The 20,397-nt window shown below is 34.7% G+C and overlaps 6 protein-coding genes across 6 annotated transcripts; 2 read left to right on the top strand and 4 right to left on the bottom strand.

Annotated features, from left to right (window-relative positions):
• Window positions 1-728: 728 nt before the first annotated feature.
• GCK72_020679 (uncharacterized protein) lies at window positions 729-1,823 on the bottom strand (the record flags this gene model as incomplete). The annotated part of the gene is made up of 6 exons (XM_053733738.1): window positions 729-974; window positions 1,022-1,235; window positions 1,281-1,422; window positions 1,467-1,587; window positions 1,634-1,746; window positions 1,811-1,823. The coding sequence occupies 6 exons, from the start codon at window positions 1,821-1,823 to the stop codon at window positions 729-731; spliced, it is 849 nt and encodes a 282-aa protein (XP_053582651.1).
• An 82-nt stretch (window positions 1,824-1,905) lies between these two features.
• On the bottom strand, window positions 1,906-3,790 carry GCK72_020678 (uncharacterized protein; the record flags this gene model as incomplete). Its single annotated transcript, XM_053733737.1, has 5 exons — window positions 1,906-2,035; window positions 2,079-2,309; window positions 2,640-2,961; window positions 3,012-3,085; window positions 3,651-3,790. The coding sequence occupies 5 exons, from the start codon at window positions 3,788-3,790 to the stop codon at window positions 1,906-1,908; spliced, it is 897 nt and encodes a 298-aa protein (XP_053582650.1).
• Window positions 3,791-4,677: 887 nt separating this feature from the next.
• GCK72_020677 (uncharacterized protein) lies at window positions 4,678-6,093 on the top strand (the record flags this gene model as incomplete). The annotated part of the gene is made up of 8 exons (XM_053733736.1): window positions 4,678-4,691; window positions 4,741-4,822; window positions 4,918-5,004; window positions 5,054-5,174; window positions 5,383-5,484; window positions 5,536-5,644; window positions 5,689-5,825; window positions 5,873-6,093. The coding sequence occupies 8 exons, from the start codon at window positions 4,678-4,680 to the stop codon at window positions 6,091-6,093; spliced, it is 873 nt and encodes a 290-aa protein (XP_053582649.1).
• A 305-nt stretch (window positions 6,094-6,398) lies between these two features.
• GCK72_020676 (uncharacterized protein) lies at window positions 6,399-7,790 on the bottom strand (the record flags this gene model as incomplete). The annotated part of the gene is made up of 9 exons (XM_053733735.1): window positions 6,399-6,503; window positions 6,549-6,643; window positions 6,698-6,782; window positions 6,834-7,044; window positions 7,090-7,187; window positions 7,233-7,349; window positions 7,393-7,553; window positions 7,598-7,719; window positions 7,771-7,790. 9 exons carry the CDS (start codon window positions 7,788-7,790, stop codon window positions 6,399-6,401), a joined length of 1,014 nt encoding a protein of 337 aa, XP_053582648.1.
• A 2,866-nt stretch (window positions 7,791-10,656) lies between these two features.
• GCK72_020675 (uncharacterized protein) lies at window positions 10,657-11,489 on the top strand (the record flags this gene model as incomplete). Its single annotated transcript, XM_053733734.1, has 5 exons — window positions 10,657-10,736; window positions 10,779-10,971; window positions 11,020-11,122; window positions 11,165-11,369; window positions 11,414-11,489. The coding sequence occupies 5 exons, from the start codon at window positions 10,657-10,659 to the stop codon at window positions 11,487-11,489; spliced, it is 657 nt and encodes a 218-aa protein (XP_053582647.1).
• Window positions 11,490-14,783: 3,294 nt separating this feature from the next.
• On the bottom strand, window positions 14,784-16,373 carry GCK72_020674 (uncharacterized protein; the record flags this gene model as incomplete). Its single annotated transcript, XM_053733733.1, has 9 exons — window positions 14,784-14,862; window positions 14,911-15,047; window positions 15,096-15,189; window positions 15,246-15,362; window positions 15,409-15,480; window positions 15,525-15,874; window positions 15,923-16,115; window positions 16,162-16,247; window positions 16,293-16,373. 9 exons carry the CDS (start codon window positions 16,371-16,373, stop codon window positions 14,784-14,786), a joined length of 1,209 nt encoding a protein of 402 aa, XP_053582646.1.
• Window positions 16,374-20,397: the final 4,024 nt, after the last annotated feature.

Genomic DNA, 20,397 nt, shown 5'->3' with positions numbered 1-20,397 from the left:
CGGAATCACCACTCTGCTCTGCTTTGCTCAGAAGCCATCGACTGCAACCGCCGTCAACGCTCAATGGTGTCCACCGCTCCCACTACCGTCTCGGCTCCCAATCCGGCTCCGAAGTCTGCATCCACTTCTGGAAACATCCCGATGGAGGTCGACGAGGTCAAAGAGATTAAGAAGACGAAAGCTTCCTCTGATGGTTAGTAAGATTGTTAGTCTAATAAATGTGTTGACTCTATTTCTCTGTTCTGTTCTCGCACTCTTAGTCTGACGGGGTTCACCGGCCCTTTAACGTCGGAACAAGGAACATCGGGAGATTACGAATATGCTCATTTTCAAGCATGAATATTTCAAATACTAATAATATCAAACTTGTCAAATTTCGGCACGACCCGCCTCGACCCGTCGGCCAGTTCGGTCCGGTTGGCCCGACTTCAAAAAAGGTACCTATTTTTTAACCGAATTTTTTGATTTTTTTTAATAAGATTTTACATTTAAAAAATCAAATTTCTTGATACATAACTAGCTTTTGATTGAATCCTGAAGAATAGTGTATTGAAGTTTTGTGATAACCCATCACACCTAAAATTTTTTCTCAAGCAAATTTTGAATAAGCTTGAAATTTTTTTTATGCATGAATAATTAAATGATCTTTAGCGAGATTAACTGCTACTTCAGCTCAAAAGATGAAAATTTCAATTTTGGCCTTTCTTATATGTTTAAACCTCTAGACCCTATAAATTATTGCAGATTTTAGTGTAAATATGCCGGACATGTTCAATTCCATGTGCAGAAAGATGATGACCAGTTGTGAAGTAAGAAAAGCCTTTTGAGTCAAAGTATTGAAAAGCATTCATCGTTTTGTTCCAGAACGCGTCCACATAATCAATCAATTCACATTTTGATCCACATTCTTTTTTGATTAATTCTGAGTGGCGACGGCGACCATTCTCAAACGAACTCGGATTGTACAGAGACTTCTGAAAAAGTTCAAGTTTATATATTCGCATCAGTTAAACGAGTTCACATTTATTTCCTCCATTGTCTTCTTCCCTGCTTTTAGTTCCTTGACAATATCCTTAATTTTTTTTGTGTAGACTCTCGGAAACGAATCCAAAATGAATAGTTTCTTCTTGATATTTGGCAGGAACTGTTTCAGTTGGCTCTTCATTTCCTTATATATTGTGTCGTTGCCCAAATCGTTTTCATTAGTGTCATAGGGTTCACCGACAGCAAACCATCTGCAAGATAGATATAAATTTAGAAGTCCTAGCTAGCAATCTTGCCTTGTAAAAAAGAAAACATAATCCGGTTGTGTCTCTTTCACAAAGTCCACAAATTCTTTTAGTTTGCCAGCACATACTTTTGTCCAACTTGTATATCCATCATTTTCCACAGGCTTGCGGGGATATGCTAGTGGTTCGCAACCTAATGAGAAAAATTTTGTTTTTCACTCAAAGTTTCGGCAGTACCAATCACATCGTCCATTGAAATCATGGTAGCGCGATGTTTACATTCTTGGATGAACACCTTGTGATGGTTTTTAACGTAACTGCTTCCGGATAGAAGAATCTTGAACTCTGTTCCATTTTCCTAAAAAAGCAAAATATGTAAAAAGTTCCGGCAAAAAAAAGTTCACCTTAAAATCACACCACTTGTGCTTGGAATTCCGTCGAACACAATTCGGCTCTATCATTCCTGGACCTCGGTGGTCAACTTTGTTCCAGTAGGCGTTCATTCGTTCAGCATCGTCTGAAAATTTAAGTCAATAAAAATCTAACCATGTTATAAATAAAGCTAATCCAAACTATTTTACCTAGCGTCGTCATATTAAGAGTTATCCCGTCCAATCGAGGATATTTTCTACCAGAAGTCCTAAACAACTTTTTTAAAGGATTAACACTATGAAACTCACAATTGGACTTCTTCCTGCTTTGTCATTCTCTTCTGAATTTCATCTTTATGTATATATAAAATATTCGAAATAAATAGACTCATAATAATGACAGCAACCACTTTATTAGATTGTCTCAAGTACCATCTGAAAATAAAATAAAGCAAGAGAACGGGTTAAACGAACTCACTTTTCAAAAGTTTCAAAAACAACAATGGATGTCATGATCGATACGAAGAGGGCTGCTGTTAGAATCCAGAAGTTGTTTGGATATGTGAGTTTGACGTATGCATATATTGGCCAGTGGATCAGATATAAAGAATAAGAGATATCACCACAGTATATCAAAAATCGAGAGCTCAAAACTAGATCTTTCACTGTTAAAACAATTAAGACTCCTGTGCAAATTGTGAACACTGGTCTGAAATTCAGCTATTATTGGCATACTTGCAGATCGGGCCAAAAAGGGCTGACACAGGCCGTACCGTAACTCGCTTAAAATAAAATATATTGTGTTTAAAAATATATCAAAATGTAGATCTCAGCGACTTCTATGTCTGTGACCTACAACGGGCCAGCGACATGTTAACAATCCGTCGTCCGGCCCGTGCTCGGACACTGACATGAAACTCGCCGAAATCTACATTTTGGTACATTTTTCAGCCCAAAACATTACGTTTTAAGCGAGTTTCAAGCCCGTTTCGGCCCGGTTTGCAAGTATGATTATTGGTCTGTCTTCGACTTGACTAACCTTGCTATTTCTGTAGGAATTTCCGAAGGAAGCAATATCATAAAGACCATTATTGCCAGAACAATATATTTGGAGTATAAATTTGCCTCTTCCTCAATTTCTTTTTTCATTTCGTTTTGATTTTCTTCCAATAATCTAGCTTCAACTTCTTCAACTTCAACTTTTTCTCCTTCACTGCTTTCATTTTTATCACACGTAACAAGTTGAGTGTTTGATATGAAATATGTCAACATTCCTATCAAAAACTGCCAAATTCGAGCAAAAACACAGTTGAATGAAACTGTCGGAGAAGAGAAAAAATGGAAAATGAAAGATAAGGTGGCTGAAATCTTGAACTATTAGAAAAGCGTCATAGGCGCGACAGTGAATTACCAATGACTGTATAATAACCATATCTAGATGATTCCTTGAACTGCTGTCCAATCAAAAAAATGAGTGGTACAAAACTATAAAATTGAATTTCCACTGATAATGACCACGTATGGGTGAATAAATCAATTGCCACAGAGAGCTGGATGCAGGGAAATAAAACACATTTTAAAAAGAGAACAAACCTTCTCGAAATAATCTTCATCATCAGTGCGTGGTCTATTTGAAACAAATAACAGAGCTTTTTCTGCTGAGAACTGATTTTGATAGACTGCAGAATCCGGGAAAACAGTGTAAAGAGCTAGCAAAGTGCACAATATGAAAAGAAAATAGAGTGGAAGAATCCGCTTGAAACGACGAGTATAGAATTCAGTGAAAATATAAAATATCGGGAGTTTTCGTGACCGCGTGAGCAACATACACATCAAAAAACCGGATAAAACGAAAAATCTGGGAATTTTCATTATAAAACGTTATATTAGCTCGGCACAGTTCTTACAACTGATTGTGAGCTCCACCGAAGTGTCCTTGAAAAATGTTTTTCTTTGCGTCTCTTAATTTCGCACCAAGTTTTCTTCGGTTTCGGTAGAGCGCGGTTGTAATAAGCGTGCCGTGCTAATACAATCTGATTAAGAAACTCACTGATCGACTCCAAGATAACCATTCGGGAAATAGTTAGGGTAAAAATGAAAGCCCAGCACAGAAAGAATCGCGAGACCACGGATTCCTTGTAAATCGTCTCGCTTGGGATTTCTCCGTTTTGAGACAATAGACACTGTCATTCTGAAGACTGAATGATAAAGAAAGGAAGAAGGAGTGCCGAAGTCAGCATAGAGCAAAAAATGAGGGAAGTAAACTATCAATCATAAATTCAAAAACAATCACTTAACTCATCGTGTTGAAATTTTTCTTTTTAAGAAATGGACATTATTTACCGTGAAAAATTTAAAACCGGTTAAGTGCTTATTTAAAGATCGATTAAAAAATATGGCCGGTTCTAAAATGGGAGACCAAACAATTTTCTTAAACTCCAGCGTTTAAAATTGAAAGCCTAAAAATAAAAAGGAAGGCCGGAACTGTTTTCGGCTTTCAGAATGAACGGAGAAGTAAATTTATTTCACTTTTCTTTTTCTCCCTTTGTTCTTTTCTCTTTTTACTATTCTGTAAACTTTCTCAATATTTTCTTGAAAGCTACTTGCTTTTATCATAATTTCAGGTATATCATATTTTAAGACTCGAAGGTTGTTTCTCCTTGGTGTAGGTTTTTGGTATTTTAATAAACCACTATTTTGATTTCAAGAGTTTCAAAAAATTTTCAATGGAAAAAGGAAATTCAATTCAATTCCTATCACTAACTTTTTTTGATTAGAAAAATAAGTGCATAGTGTAAAGAAAGGCGAGGCGCTGATAACAGAAGGTATGTACATGTTTACGATGGTGGGTATTGGCGAGAAAAGTATAATGTAGGCAGAGAACACGATAGTGACACGCTTTGCTTATACATTTATTTTTATAAAATTCAAAGTTATGATCCGTCGATCAGTGTAGCTTTAATACATCAATTATTTATATATTCGATAATACAGATTTGAAAATTTGCTTATCTATGTATAAGCAGATATGTTCCTTCCGACTTTACCCAGTTATTCTTATCGTCATGATTTTTATTATGACTGCCACACTGTATGTTGAATCCATCCGAATCTAAAACTCTGACTTTCTTTGTTTCCAGGTACATTCAAAATGAAATCCGTCCAAGTTATATTAGTTCTAGAATCAGAATAAATAAACAATCAGGGCAGAATCTGAAAGAAGTTTATGTGAAGACATACAAAGGACTGGTTTCCATGGATGAGTTAAACAATAATGTGAGTTGATTTGTATTGAGACCGTTCAAAAATGCTTTCAGGTGTATAAAAAATTCGGATACGAAATTGTTGAACCGACATTGCCAGTTCCAATCCTCAGAATGATTGAAGAACCAACTTGTGAAGAAGTAAGGATGTTTTTTTTAATGTATTATCTTTGAAGACAACTATTTTCAGGTGTTCTCTGATTGGCAGACAATTTCAGAACAACCTCAACCAGAATTCCCGCCAAAGCAGATTCTTGTGGAGCAACAGAAAGAATTTCTTCTTAACAATTATTCAGCATTATATCCGGTTGGTACTACATTTTTTCAGTTTAATAAAACCTGTTTTAGTGGTATGTAAATGATAAAAATTCGAAAAAAGGAGAGAAGCCCAGAAATTGGGACAAACTGTCTGAAATGATCAATTGGCCTAAAAATAAATTGGGTGGATTGGCGTATGGAACTGACGGAGGTAATCTAATAAGTCAAAATGAATGTTTGAATATGGATGCCTATTTTCAGTGTCTATGTATAATGCTATGAAATTTCACCGTTTGGATGAAAAAAACGGAGTTGTTATCGGAAGTATGCAGCCATGGGTGGAAATTTCAGCTCTTGTCAACGGTGAGGGATTCATTTGTAAAGCTGATCAACCAAGAAAGTTACTTTTTTCAGGTGCTGCAAAAATACTAACCGTTGAGTACAATGAACTAGATATACAGGATGAGTTCCAATACCGAATGTCTTCAATTCTTCCAATCGAATTGGTGAAAGATTGGCAGGCGTATGTGCAGAAAAGCATCTCAAAAATGTAGTATAATATTCCAGATACGAAAGTAAATTTGACTTTGCCGCCTCATTTTCTTCTATCGAGCACTCTGGCTTGGGAAGATATGGAGATCCAATTGATCCTATTGGTGATATCAGAGAGGTACTCAAAATCAAATGTATGCTCAAACAAGGAGGTAGTTTTATAGTTTCGGTTGTGTTAAAACTATTTTTGAAACCTAAGGTCTTCTGTTCATTGGCTTTCCATTGGGAACTGACGCAATTTATTACAATGCTCACAGAATTTACGGCGCTGTTCGTCTAGCAATGTTGTTTAATGGATTTGAATTCCTCGGCATATTCAATGGAAGTTCCGAGATGCCTAAAAACCTAACCTCAGAGCGTCTACAATCGAAAGGGGATTTCAAGTTCAGTCAGAACACTATTGTTCTAAGAAAGCTTTAAAATGTTAATTGGTTGTTCTTGTGATAGTTTAATCTGAATTTTTTCTTTTTTTTTGGTTTGGTTTCTAATAATATGAATACGGTTCTGGACAGATTATAACGTGAAATAAAAGTTGTTGTGAGAAAAGTTTTCGGCAGCACCAACATTAGTTAGTGATGAAAAATCTCAAACTTATTAGTGTTACTTTCAAAAGTACAGTGTGAAATTTTAAATGTATATATATTTTTGAAATCCGAAAAAAAAGAATATCAATCAACAAAATACTAACATGCTACTTCAAACCCTGAAAAAACCCAGAAAAGTATTTATATCATTCGAGTGCTCTGTATGATAGTTTTATTATCTGCTGAAAGTCGGAGAGGTATCCAGTGAGGTAAATAATAATCCAATTCATGCAGATCTCCAGTTATCTGAAAATCTGCCGACATAAATTCTTGAAATAAAGAGATACATACATAAGACTTATCATTTGTGGCACGAATATCCATGTAATACACCTTGTCTCCTTTCGAAAAGTATCCCATCCACCAGCCGAACGTTGAATGAGGAGCTGAAATTAAAATAGAAAATTTTTGAATAAAATTTGTTTTACTCTCTTACTCACCACTTATAAAAACCACGTCACAATTATTTTTCGAGTACACCAAATCGTCCGACGGTGAGTTTTGAGAAATGAAATGAGTAGCGCTCTTAATTGGAATTTGACTTAATTTTTTAAACAATCTAATAAAAAATCATACCTGCCCTTGTTGCTCATTCGAAGTCACTGAATCGTTGTACACACTTTTCATAAAATTTAGATCATCTCCAAAAATAATGGTGACTTTCCGTGACTTCTTACTTTTTTCTTCTCTCTTCTCGATAAATTCCAGTGCAGTTTTAGTAGAGACTGCGTCCGACGCAGCAAGTCCATACTTTAGAAAGTCACCTCTTCGAATATGCAGGCAAGTTCTGTAATTTAAAGATATGAAATTCAAAAGATTGTGGGATTCTTACACAAAAGTGTTTTTATCCGATTCCGGTAAGTTTGAGATGTTCGCCTCCTTCAAATAACTAGTCAACTCTTTCCGCATTCCTTGAAAATATTTGTAGCTCTGAATGTTTGTTTTGAAGCATTGATTAAATTGTTTAGTAATCACTTGAAAGTAAATTCCAGTGAGGTGCAAATACTGATCGTCTATGCTCAGTAAGATTCTTGGATCTTCGTACACACAACATCTCTCGTTGAAGAAAGTGCTTCGAGCTTTGGGTGGGACCTGAGCAAAAATTAGATTACGGCGGAAAAATTATGTGTATAACCGTATCATTAACCACCACGATATGTTTGAAAATTCCTGGGATAGCATCTTTGGTAGCCTTCAACATTTTAGGAGACCACTTGCTATTCATATAAAATAAGGGAGTACGTTTCAGTAATCGAGATACCCCAAGGAGAGCGGACAACTCGAATATATGGTTTCCTGGAATGTATTTTCTTAATCTAAAACAACTAAAATTTCGTTACCTAATCGTGAGTAAGGAGAAAGACGGAACGACAAATATTTTGTGGAGTTTCCTTCTTCCGATAGTGTTATGTTGATCATTTCCGTCTTGTTTCCATCAATTATGTTTAAAAATGATGGCAACCTAAATATAAATATTTGAGTGAAATGTATTGTTCTAATCTTGAAGAATTACCCAAATCGAAAATCATCCATGTAATCAAAATTGCAGAATATCAGAAAAAATACTGGAAAATTCAAAATTTTTAAAAATTCAATCCTTTTTCAACTAACCGGGTATTAAAAGAATAGGAAATACATAGACAATATTTGAGGATATTTTTTTGAATCCAATCATTGGATATATCGATCAGTGTAGCTTTCCTAAATCTTGAAATCCATAAGCAGCGCTGCAATTATTTCTATATTCGATTATGCTAATTTTATGAAACTTGAGGGACAATTTCTCTATTCCAAAATCTAAGTGCTGTGTAAACTACGGTAAGTCTTTCTTTAATAACTGATTTTTCTCCCCACCACTAGTTTCTTTGTCAAATCAACCACAACCTTATGATTTTATTCGTGCACAACTAAACTACACTGTGCTTCTCATAAATTGGCAATAAATCATTGACGATCATAAAACGATAACAATGTTTACGGTCGCTTGAGGGGAGAACCGGAAGGAATCAGCCGATAAGTCACAGATTGTTATGAAACTGTGGGTGTACTTTCTTCATTTGTGATTTTAAGTACTGTGTAAACTTAATCTAGGAATCTTTTTATGACGACGCGCTTCAAACCATACACTTGTTTTAAATCTGACAAAAATAAACAATATTTCACGTCCCCACCTGAATTCAAACTAGAGTGTCGTCTCACGAGAATCAGCCGAAGCACTTTGTGAGAATTTTTCAGATGAATCCAGCAAATTTTTTGTATCGTTCTCTCTCTTTATGTTCAGCATAAAGTTCAGCAAATTCTCGTATAGCATAGTCCAGCAAAAGTTCAGTTTCAGCATATTCTAGCATGCACGATATGGCAAACGCTACTTATACAAACACACTTTAAAATTTTAGTTAAAAACACTTGATCCGCATTTCGTAGCGGTGTACATTTGAAACTATTTTCCTACAGGAATTTTTAGGATTATTTAATATATTAAATGTCCACGTATTTTTTTCTCATTAGAGCGTGTTCGCAATAGTAGAATTTGCCATATTCCAGCACGTTTCATTCATTTTCCATTCCCGCATAAATTTTTGCTGAAGCTTTCCAAGTATAGTAGCAACCATAAGTGAGGGCAGATTCATACTTTCCTGTGAAACTCTACTGAATCGTGTCCGTTTTTTATGAACGTTTTTTTGACAGATAGCTGAAATTACCAGCAATAAGAAAATAAGTTTTTTGAAAAAACTTCCATCTTTGATTGTATCGATAATCGATTTTTCCTGCCCTTGATTTTGAAGTTCGTAAAAAACTTTTTATTTTTTTCTTGAAGTTATTGAGTTTTTATGTTAAAATTATGGAAAATGCTCAAATAAACAAAAATTAAGTTGAATCGGCTTTTTGAACCTTGAGCATCGTGCTAGAGCTCTAGAAGTCAAAAGAAGTGCCCTCGGAAAAATCATCATTACTTATCAAAAAATGATTCAAATTAGTTGAAACATGTACCGAAAGATGTGTCTGGAGTTTTTTTCTGCAAATTACCATAAAAAAATGATGGCAACCTTAAATATTACAATTTTAGAAAAAAATAATTTGTTTTATTCTTTCCAGTCAAAAATTTTTATTCCATTTTTCTCTAAATTTCAGATATTTTCTGGCTATAACACGAGCATGCCTTTAAAAAACTGCATAAAAAGTACTTCATCACACATAATAAAGCATATGTCTGTATTCTTTGTTTGTGCTATAGCCAGAAAATATCTAAAATTGAGAGAAAAATGGGAATAAAAAATTCTGGAAAAAAAGACTGGAAAAAATTAGAAATAAAAAATTATTCTAAAATTGTAATTTTTAATGGTAGTTTGTAGAAAAACTCCAGGCACATCTTTTGGTACATGTTTCTACTAATTTGGATCATTTTTTGATAAGTTATGATGATTTTTCCGAGGACTTTGAAAAAAAAAAACTCAATAACTTCAAGAGAAAAATAAAAAGTCATTTTTTCGAATTTTAAAATCAAGGGCAGGAAAAGTCGATTATCGATACAATCGGTGATGGAATTAAAAAAAAAACTTATTTTCTTATTGTTGCAAATTTCAGACCCTTCATTCACAAAAAAAATTTAATTTCGATGTTTTAATCTATTTTTATACAGATTTTCACGTGATGTTACTGTTTAAATAATATCGATTTTGTTTTATTTTCAACATTCCTTTCGTGAAAATCTGTGCGAAAAATAATTAAATAAAAACGTCGGAATTGCATTTTTTTATGTCAATGAAGGATTATTCTTGTCTTGCGAGATTCTTGCAAATTACAACAAGAATGCGGGAATGAAAAATAATTTAAACGTGCTAGAATCGTCTCGAGATGCGACACTCTAGTTCGAAACAGCCAATTAGAGTCAATGTTGTCTAACTTGCCAGATGGGATGCGGATTTGAAGATTCAAATTGGAATAAAAATGGTTCAGTTGGGGCGGCGGAAGGATCGCAAACATTCAAACATATACACAGGTTATGGTGTTAGCAAATAGTACAAATAGGAAAAATAAACCGTAAAAAAGATAACAATGTTTGCAAAGGAGAAATCAAAGTGAATTTTGAGAAACTTTGGAAATAGTTTCTCCATTCGTGATTTTAAGCCCTGTGTAAACTTGACGCCGTTTTAACTGACCGTTTTAGAGAAGGCTCTATAAAATATTCCTAGTTTGAAGTGTTTCTTTTAACCTACCGATCTCGCGTTGAATCAATATCTGTATCAGTATTTAGTTTTAAAGATAAATGAAGTTAACTCATGGCTTACTATTCGTCACTATTTTATTTGCATGGTCCTTAGTTTTATTCTATATTGCAACAAACGAAGTGAGATACTTCTTTGGAAAAAAGATATAATGCAAAAAGTTGCAGGTCAAAATGTTTACTCCTACTATGAAAACCGTTATGTTTGATGAACAATATTGTCTTGGCTACAACTTTTTAAGATCTCAGAAACCGTAAGATATTATGAGCAAAACCTAAACTAGTTGAAATTTCAGATTTCGAGAAGACGGACTGGAACCGGTGACACTCACAACACACGGCACATCTGGAATTATCGAGGAGATTGAGAAAAAGTCTACAAGTTGGGATGGTCCAATTTCATTTGCTTTATTCATTGACTATCATTCACATCGTGCACTGGAGTATATTGCGGATGTTCATAGGTGTAACAAGAAATTTCAGGAGAAAGTGAGCCATTTGAGACTGGAACTTGGGGACCATACGTATTGTTTCCAGGTCAGCGTGCAGATTGCTTTTCGAATTTCTCCTTATCAAATGTTTTGTCAACCGATTCAATATCCTAAATCACTCAGATCATGTGAAGATTTTATTCGGAATCGTAATAAAATTATTAAAACCCTTTTATCTAACAATTTTACAGAGAAGCAATATCAAAGAGAAATAGATGCACCATTTCAACTATATCCTTTCAATATTATGAGAAATCTAGCAAGAAAAGGAGCACAATCTGATTTGCATTTGCTCATGGACGCAGATATGATAACGAGTGATGGCTTTGCCACTAAAGTAAAGAAGATTTCAAATGAGATGATAACTGGCAAAAAGATGAATGCATTAGTAATACGGTAACTTAACCATCAAAACATTTTTACGATAAGAATTTTTTCAGCCGTTTTGAAACAAATAAAAAATTAATACCACGAGACAACATCCAATTGGAAGCAGCGTTTGATAACAAAACGTAAGCTTATTCCTTGATACATATAAAAATCTGCTCAATTTTTCAGCATTTTCGAGTTTCATCACAAATTCTTTTTCGTTGGCCACCGTATCCCCGATATTCAGAAATGGTTTAATGTTTCAGGAAAAACTAATAAAGTTTCGTCTTGGGAAATCCCCTATCTGTGGGTGTACTACATACTGTATATTCAAGTCTGATAAATATAAATTTACAGAGGCGCTCAATGGGAAACACCTGTGATCATCCATCGAAATGATGTGTATAATGCGGATTACTTTCCTGCAAGGATTCGAGATGTTCAATCACTAGTACGGGGTTCTTTTCAAATCATTTCATTATTCAAACTGTTTTTCTCAGATTTACAAACTATGCCGTGCAAACTATACCTTTAATCTTCTTTCTCATGTCTTTAGTGTTCATGAAGGTGTCAAAGTAGATGACACAATGTACTCAAAGGTTGTTTCTGAACATTCCAGAAAGTACGGTAGGAATAAGTGAGTTGGAAATACAATTCAACTTAAACATAATTTTAATTGAATCAGAGCTTTCACTCGATATGTCAAGGAGATGGATGACTTATATCCTCATACAACTAAGCGGTGTGGTCGATTTCAGATGTGACGTTTTTGTCCTTCTTCAACATTTTTAGACACTTTTTTGCAAATAGTGTTTTTATTCTTATATAAAACCTTGCGATTATACTTTGTTTGTCGGTGTCTTATGAAAAATCTATTTATTTTGATTTCAAGAGCGCGAATGTGTAAAACAATGATAACAGAAGGGATGTAAGTTTTTACGATGTAAAAGTATATTGTAGGTACCGAAAATGATAAGGACACACTTTGCATTCATTTTTGCATGTATTTTTTAAAAGTGCAACGTTGCAATCCTTGACGACAGTTTACTTGTACTAATTTTGTGTTATGTTTAAAATTACAAGCAGGACTTTTAGTCAGTTTTGAAAAACCGTCCAATTTTGAGAAAATTTTAGCCATGATTGAATATCATACTATTTCGGATTTTGTCAACTGTTCAACGTAGGGACAAAGGAATGAATTGCACTTATTCGTCAATGATCAGAAGTCTGTGGGAAACTGCTGTGAGGAATGCTGACAACACGTACAACATTTTGTCGTAAATGGAACATTGGAACAATTGACAACATTCAGTGTACTGGACAACATGTCTTCTAACATGGTGCGGGACGATATTAAAGTAGACATATCTAATATTTGGAAAACAATAGTGAACGGTTTTTTCGAAGTGCTTAAGGAACTACAAAATCGGATCTTCATCATTGCTCTAATAGTTTTCGTGTGGTGCATTTCGGTCCCGGAAGTGTCGACGGCAATCATATTCTTTGATATTGAGGTTTATGTTTTCTTGTCAAAAAATCGTTTCATTTTATACAACTTTGCATTATCCGTTTTATGACTATCTGGGAAGCCATGAGCAAATGTATATCAGGTTGTGCTCCTTTTCTTGCTAGACTTCTGCATGCTGTCATACTGGGAGCGTCGTTGTAGTTTACGAACATATATCAAACTATTACAAGAACAAACAATTAATATTTAAGAGAATTCGTAAAACAATCGTGTTCTAATTTAGGTAACATGAAATCGTCTTCTGATTGTAGACGTTCCGAAGTTAAGTTTTCGGGCATCTCAGAATTTTCAGTGAATGTGCCAAGGATTTCAAATCCAGAAAACAGGATTGCTAGACAAACAGGGCCATAAGTTTTGTGAGATTTTGTTTCATGTTCTAATCTACCAAGAAGGATGTTCATATTATCAGACGCCGAATTAAACATGAGAAAATTCAAATCAAACTATTACAAGAACAACCAATCAAAATTTTAGAGCTTTCTCAAAACAATAGTGTTCTGACTATACTTGAAATTGTGTCATTTTCATCTATTGGTCATTTTCATCTATTGAACACTCATGTATGCTCAAACAAGGAGGTGGTTTTATAGCTTTGGTTGTATTAAAACATTTTTCTGTCACCAAGGTCTTCTGTTCATTGGCTTTCCATTGGGAACTGACGCAATTTATTACAATGCTCACAGAACTTACGGCCCTGTTCGTCTAGCAATGCTGTTTTCTGGATTTGAGATCCTTGGCACATTCACTGGAAATTCTGAGATGCCCGAAAACTTAACCTCGGAACGTCTACAATCAGAAGACAATTTCAAGTTTAGTCAGAACACTATTGTTCTAGGAATGCTCTTTAATTTGAATTGTTTGTTCTTGTAATAGTTTGATATATGTTCTTTAACTACAACGACGCTCCCAACATGACATCATGCAGTTATAATACAGTATTAACAGTAAGCATTTCTTTAATAATTCATTGTTCCCCTACCACTATTATTTTTTTCAAACAAACCCCAATCTTATCATTTCATTTGTGCAGAAATGAATTACACGGTGCTTCTAACCAATCGGCAATAAATCATTGACCACCATGAAAAGATAACAATGTTTACGGTTGCTTGAGAGGAGAACCGGAAGGAGTCAGCCGCTAAGTCACCGATTTTTATGAAATTTTAAATACAGTTTCTCCATTCGTGATTTCAGGTCCTGTGTTAGCTTAGTCTATCTTTTTATCATGCGCATAGAACCCTTTATCTATAAATAAAGCAAATGAAATTGGATCATTCTAACTCGAAGATTGTTTCTCAATCTCCTCGATAATTCCAGATGTGCCGTGTGTTGTGAGTGTCACCGGTTCCAGTCCGTCTTCTTGAAATCTGAAATTTTGATTAGTTTAAGTTTTTCTTATATTGGCTTACGATTTCTGAGATCTTAAAAAGTTGTATCCAAGACAATATTGTTCATCAAACATGACAGTTTGCATAGTAGGATTATTCATTCCTTTGTCCCGACGTTGAACAGTTGACAAAAACCGAAATAGTACGACATTCAATCTTGGCTAAAATTTTCTCAAAACTGGACGGTTTCGAAACTGACTAAAAGTCCTCCTTGTAATTTTAAATATAACACAAAATTATTACAAGTAAACTGTCCTCAAGGATCACAACGTTGCACTTTTAAAAATACATGCAAAAATGAATGCAAAGTGTGTCCTTATCATTTTCGGTACCTACAATATACTTTTACATCGTAAAAACTTACATCCCTTCTGTTATCATTGTTTTACACATTCGCGCTCTTGAAATCAAAATAGTTGTCTAATGAGACACCTACACACTAAGGATAATCACAAAGTTTTATATAACATTTAAAACGGTATTTGCAAAAAAAGTGTTTAAAAATGTTGAAGAAGGACAAAAACGTCACATCTGAAATCGACCACACCGCTTAGTTGTATGAGGATACAAGTCATCCATCTCCTTGACATATCGAGTGAAAGCTCTGATTCAATTAAAATCATGTTGAAATTGAATTGTATTTCCAACTTACTTATTTCTACCGTACTTTCTGGAATGCTCCGAAACAACCTTTGAGTACATTGTGTCTTCTACTTTGACACCTTCATGCACACTAAAAACATGAGAAAGAAGATTGAATGTATAGTTTGCACGGCATAGTTTGTAAATCTGAAAAAAAAACAGTTGGAATTGAATGACTTGCAAGTAAACCCGTACTAGTGATTGAACATCTCGAATCCTTGCCGGAAAGTAATCCGCATTATACACATCGTCTCGATGGATGATCACAGGTGTTTCCCATTGTGCGCCTCTGTAAATGTATATTTTTGGGACTTAAATATACTGTACAGTATGTAGTACACCCACAGATAGGGGATTTCCCAAGACGAAACTTTATTAGTTTTTCCTGAAACATTAAACCATTTCTGAATATCGGGGATACGATGGCCAACAAAAAAGAATTTGTGATGAAACTCGAAAATTCTGAAAAATTGAGCAGATTTTTATATCGATGAAGAAATTCGCTTACGTGTTGTTATCAAATCCTGCTTTTAATTTTTCGTTGTCTCTTGGTATAACTTTTCCATTTGTTTCAAAACGGCTGAAAAAGTTCTTACCGTAAAAATGTTTTGATGGTCAAGTTACCGTATGACTAATGCTTTCTTATTCTTGCCATCTATCATTTCATTCGAAATCTTCTTTACTTTAGTAGCGAAGCCATCACTCGTTATCATATCTGCGTCCATGAGCAAATGCAAATCAGATTGTGCTCCTTTTCTTGCTAGATTTCTCATAATATTGAAAGGATATAGTTGAAATGGTGCATCTATTTGCCTTCGATATTTCTTCTCTGCAAAATTGATAGATAAAAGGGTTTTAATAATTTTATTACGATTCCGAATAAAATCTTCACATGATCTGAGTGGTTTAGGATATTGAATCGGTTGACAAAACATTTGATAAGGAGAAATTCGAAAAGCAATCTGCACGCTGACCTGGAAACAATACGTATGGTCCCGAACTTTCACTCTCAAATGACTCACTTTCTCCTGAAATTTCTGGTTACACCTATGAACATCCGCAATATACTCCAGTGCAAATTTCGAATGATAGTCAATAAATAAAGCAAATGAAATTGGGCCATCCCAACTCAAAGATTTTTTCTCAATCTCCTCGATGATTCCAGATGTGCCATGTGTTGTGAGTGTCACCGGTTCCAGTCCGTCTTCTCGAAATCTGAAATTTTTATTAGTTTTGGTTTTTCTTATAATAAATAACATACGATTTTTGAGATCTTAAAAAGTTGTAGCCGAGACAATATTGTTCATCAAACATAACGGTTTGCATAGTAGGAGTAAACATTTTGACCTGCAACTTTTTGCATTATATCTTTTTTCCAAAGAAGTATCTCACTTCGTTTGTTGCAATATAGAATAAAACTAAGGACCATGCAAATAAAACAGTGACGAATAGTAAGCCATGAGTTAACTTCATTTATCTTCAAAATTTAATACACACACACACAAAAATTGAACCAACGTAAGAGGAAAGTTAAAATGAATACTTCAAACAAGGAGTGTTTTATGGAGCCTTCTCGAAAACGGTCAGTTTTCATTAAAACAGCGTGAAGTTTACACAGGACTTAAAATCACAAATGGAGAAACTATTCCCAAAGTTTCATAAAATTCATTCTGAGTCTTCTCTCAAGCAATTGCAAACATTGTTATCTTTTTTATGATCGATCTTTACTATCTGTACAATTATAACCTGTGTTTATGTTTGAATGTTGCCGATCCTTCCGCCGTCTCTACAAAACCGATTTTCTTAAAATTTGTACAATTTTCTTCAAATCCGCCTCCGATCTGGCAAGTTAGAGAACGGTGACTGTAGTAAGTTGGTTCGAACTAGAGTGCGAGACAATTCCAGCACGTTCCATTTATTTTTCGTTCCCGGATAATTTCTTGTTGTACTTTATGAGAATCTCGCGAGACAAGAATGACCCTTCATGCTCATAAAGAAATGTAATTCTGACGTTTTATCAATATTTTTCAAACACATTTTTACGAAAGGAATGTTGATTTTAAAACAAAATCGCCATTGTTAGAACCGTGACATACAAAAAAGTTCAAGTGAAAGGTCACAGAGACAATAGTTAGTATAGGTTTTTAATTTTTCTCACAGAAAGAGAATTTACGTTCGTCTCGCAACGTACAGCAAGAATATATGCGGGAATGAAAAATAGGTTCCGCGACATTTTGCAACTGGGATGCTTTGCAACTACGACGTTTCGCAACGCCTTTTCATATTTGGGCTGGTCGAAAATTATGAGTGTACCAAAGGGCCCGGGAACATATTCTAAAACAATTAAATAGAAGAAAACAGTTATCTGACTCATTTTTAGACAAAACTAGGTTAAATGATTGCTATTTGTATGGTTGCAAAACGTGGCAGTTGCGAAATAAACAGTTGGATTCAGCTAGAAATCTCTCAAAGCACTGAAGCTGATTCTTGTGAGACTACATTCTAGTTCGAATTCATATGGGGATGTGAAAAATTCTCTTTTTGTCAGATTAAAAAAATAGAATTTTCAAAACGGTTCGTCATAAAAAGATACTGAGGTCAAGTTTGCACAGACCTTAAAATCACTATTGTAGAAACTATACCCAAAGTTTCGTAAAAATCGGTAACTTAGTGGCTGATTCCTTCCGGTTCTCCTCTCAAGCAACCGTAAACATTGTTATCTTTTCATGGTCGTCAATGATTTATTGCATGATAACAGAAGGGATGTAGGGGTTTACGATGTAAAAGTATATTGTAGGTACCGGAAATAATAAGGACACACTTTGCATTCATTTTTGCATGTATTTTTAAAAGTGCAACGTTGTGATATGTATGACGGTGTCAAAGTAGAAGACACAATGTACTCAAAGGTTGTTTCGGAGCATTCCAGAAAGTACGGTAGAAATAAGTAAGTTGGAAATACAATTGAATTAAAACATAATTTTAATTGAATCAGAGCTTTCACTCGATATGTCAAGGAGATGGATGACTTGTATCCTCATACAACTAAGCGGTGTGGTCGATTTCAGATGTGATGTCCTTGTTCTTCTTCAACATTTATTATTACTTCTTTGCAAATAGGCCATTTTATTGTTATATAAAACCTTGTGATTATCCCTTTTTCAAATCATTCACGAGATCCGGATTTTTTGAGTTTCCAGCTATAGAAAAGGTTGCTTGTCGGTGTGATTTTAAACAACAAATTTGATTTCAAGACTTCAAAAAAGCAAGGCGCTGATAACACAAAGGATGCAAACGTTTACGATGGGAAGAATTTGCGAGAAAAGTATAATGTAGGTAGCGGAAATGATAAGGACACACTTTTCTTTAACATTCATATTTACAACAAAAACAATGTTATAACCCGATTAAGCACACTTCACTTGTTTAAATTTTGGGATATATTAAAATTTACTTGGTTCAATAACGTAAAAATATTTGAATGGTGTATGTCACATGTGTCTTTCACAGAAGTAGAAACATTTGGATTTTCTTCTGCCATTTCAATAGCCACTGCTAATTCATGTCTTCGAGTAAGGTCACACGAGACAGCGCCAATATCTGAAATTAAAAAACATCAGAAATCTAGCTTAACTGTGACATTCAACTCACTAAACATTAGAAAGGAACTCATACGGAGTCTCACTTTTCTTGAAATAATTATATTTGATATTTGTAGACTTTTTGTCAACTTCATCGGTTTTCATGTGAATTTCATGATTGGGTAGTTGGATAATCTCACAGTAGTACTTCAGAATAACTATAATTGACAATAAAATCAGCGCAAGAGTGAAGGAGAATACGATAATAATAGAGAGAGCTAGAAAATCCATGATGTGTTGAGAAACTGAGAAATTGAAAATAATATGAAAAGCAAGGTTCTTAGAATTTGAAGAAGATTAAACTACATGGGATAAGGCAGATTTATCCGTGTAGGTGGAAATATTTGGGAAAACGGAAAATATCTATGAGAAGTTTTGAAGTGTTCTTTAAAGCTGACGATAATCTGCCTAGGTTGACGTCAGTGAGCCTCGACACATCCAAGAAATGTGAGTTGACGCCAAGGGCATTTCAAACCAAGTGGCGGAAAGGGGATGGCGGAAAGCGGAATTCCGTTTAACCCTGATTCCTAAACTAAGACTTTGCAATCGTAACGATTTTAAACTGCGAAACCAATAATTCAATGAAAAACAATTAAAATATTTATTTCGTATTTCAGACTAGCGTCCCGAGCCTAACGGCTCGCTCCGCCAGACTCGGCTTCGCCTCGAGCCCAGTGCTTTGCAAGTTTTACATTAAAAAGTTGGTTTTTAATAAGTAGCAAGTGAAAGCTGACTTTATTACCGAGAATTTAAGCCTCTGAGTTCGAAACAATGAATACCCTTTGATTCCGCAATTTTTCATGTGTTCGATCGAAAAACCCGGCATTTTTCTTCGACTCAGTGTTGAAAACGCGACCATGGAGGGCATCCGGTTTCGATATTTTCGATTAGACTTTTTGGTTCCATTAGATCTCGAAAGGTTTAGATCGGTGTCAAAAACTCAAAACAATTGAGTAAACCCTGTTCCCAGGACAGGAAACCGAGTGAATCTCATTATACCAAAAACAACAAAATTCCGGTTACTGAAAGTTTTACCGACTAAAAGTGCTTTCAATTTTACATGGTTCGATAAAGGTTTTTTCTATACATTTCCTTTTTCGGATCCAAAAATTTTGCAAAACTGAGTGAGTTACAGTCGGCTAATGATTTGGCCAAAAAAATCTCTTTGAATCCAATAGGTACAGTACCGGACAAAAAGGTATCAATTTTGGCTGTTTTTGGTGGAAAATGCCTCTTTGACAGTGTATTTCGGTGTCACCTGAATGTCCGATAAACTCAATTTTGTATGGACTGAACAGAGAAAACATGGCACATCATTTTTGAAGTTGACCACTTTTTTGTAGGAACACTATCTTGCAAGTTATAGGTTGTCAAAGTGAAAATCTCCAAAATTTTGCTAATTTGCATTGAAATTAGTCGATTTCAGGGAGAAATTACTTTGATGACCTCTAACTTTTCTGGTTGTGCAACTACGAAAAAATGGTCAACTACAAAAATGATGTTTTATTTTTGCTCTGTCTTACCCATACAAAATTGTGTTTGTCGGACAATCAGGTGACACCGAAATACACTCTCAAAGTTGGTCATTTTCAACTGAAAACAGCCAAAGTTGATACCTTTTTGTCCGGTACTGTATGACGTAAGCGATTTCGGTGGGCGGAGCTTTGCCGTGTGAGCTCAACGTTTTTTTCTTGATTTTTTAAACTTTCTTTTCGATTATCTATTTGCGCTTTAGATTGACGGACCATTCTGCATAAATAAATTATGAAATGAGAAAAATAATTTAAGAAATGATTTTTGAAAAAGTAAAAAAAAACCTTGAACTTTAAAATTCCATTATCCATTCCGTCACGTCA

Source organism: Caenorhabditis remanei, chromosome V (genome assembly GCF_010183535.1).
Source record: "Caenorhabditis remanei strain PX506 chromosome V, whole genome shotgun sequence".
Lineage (NCBI taxonomy): Eukaryota > Metazoa > Nematoda > Chromadorea > Rhabditida > Rhabditidae > Caenorhabditis > Caenorhabditis remanei.
Note: the sequence above shows the minus strand (reverse complement) of the source record. Positions and strands in the feature narration are given on the sequence as shown.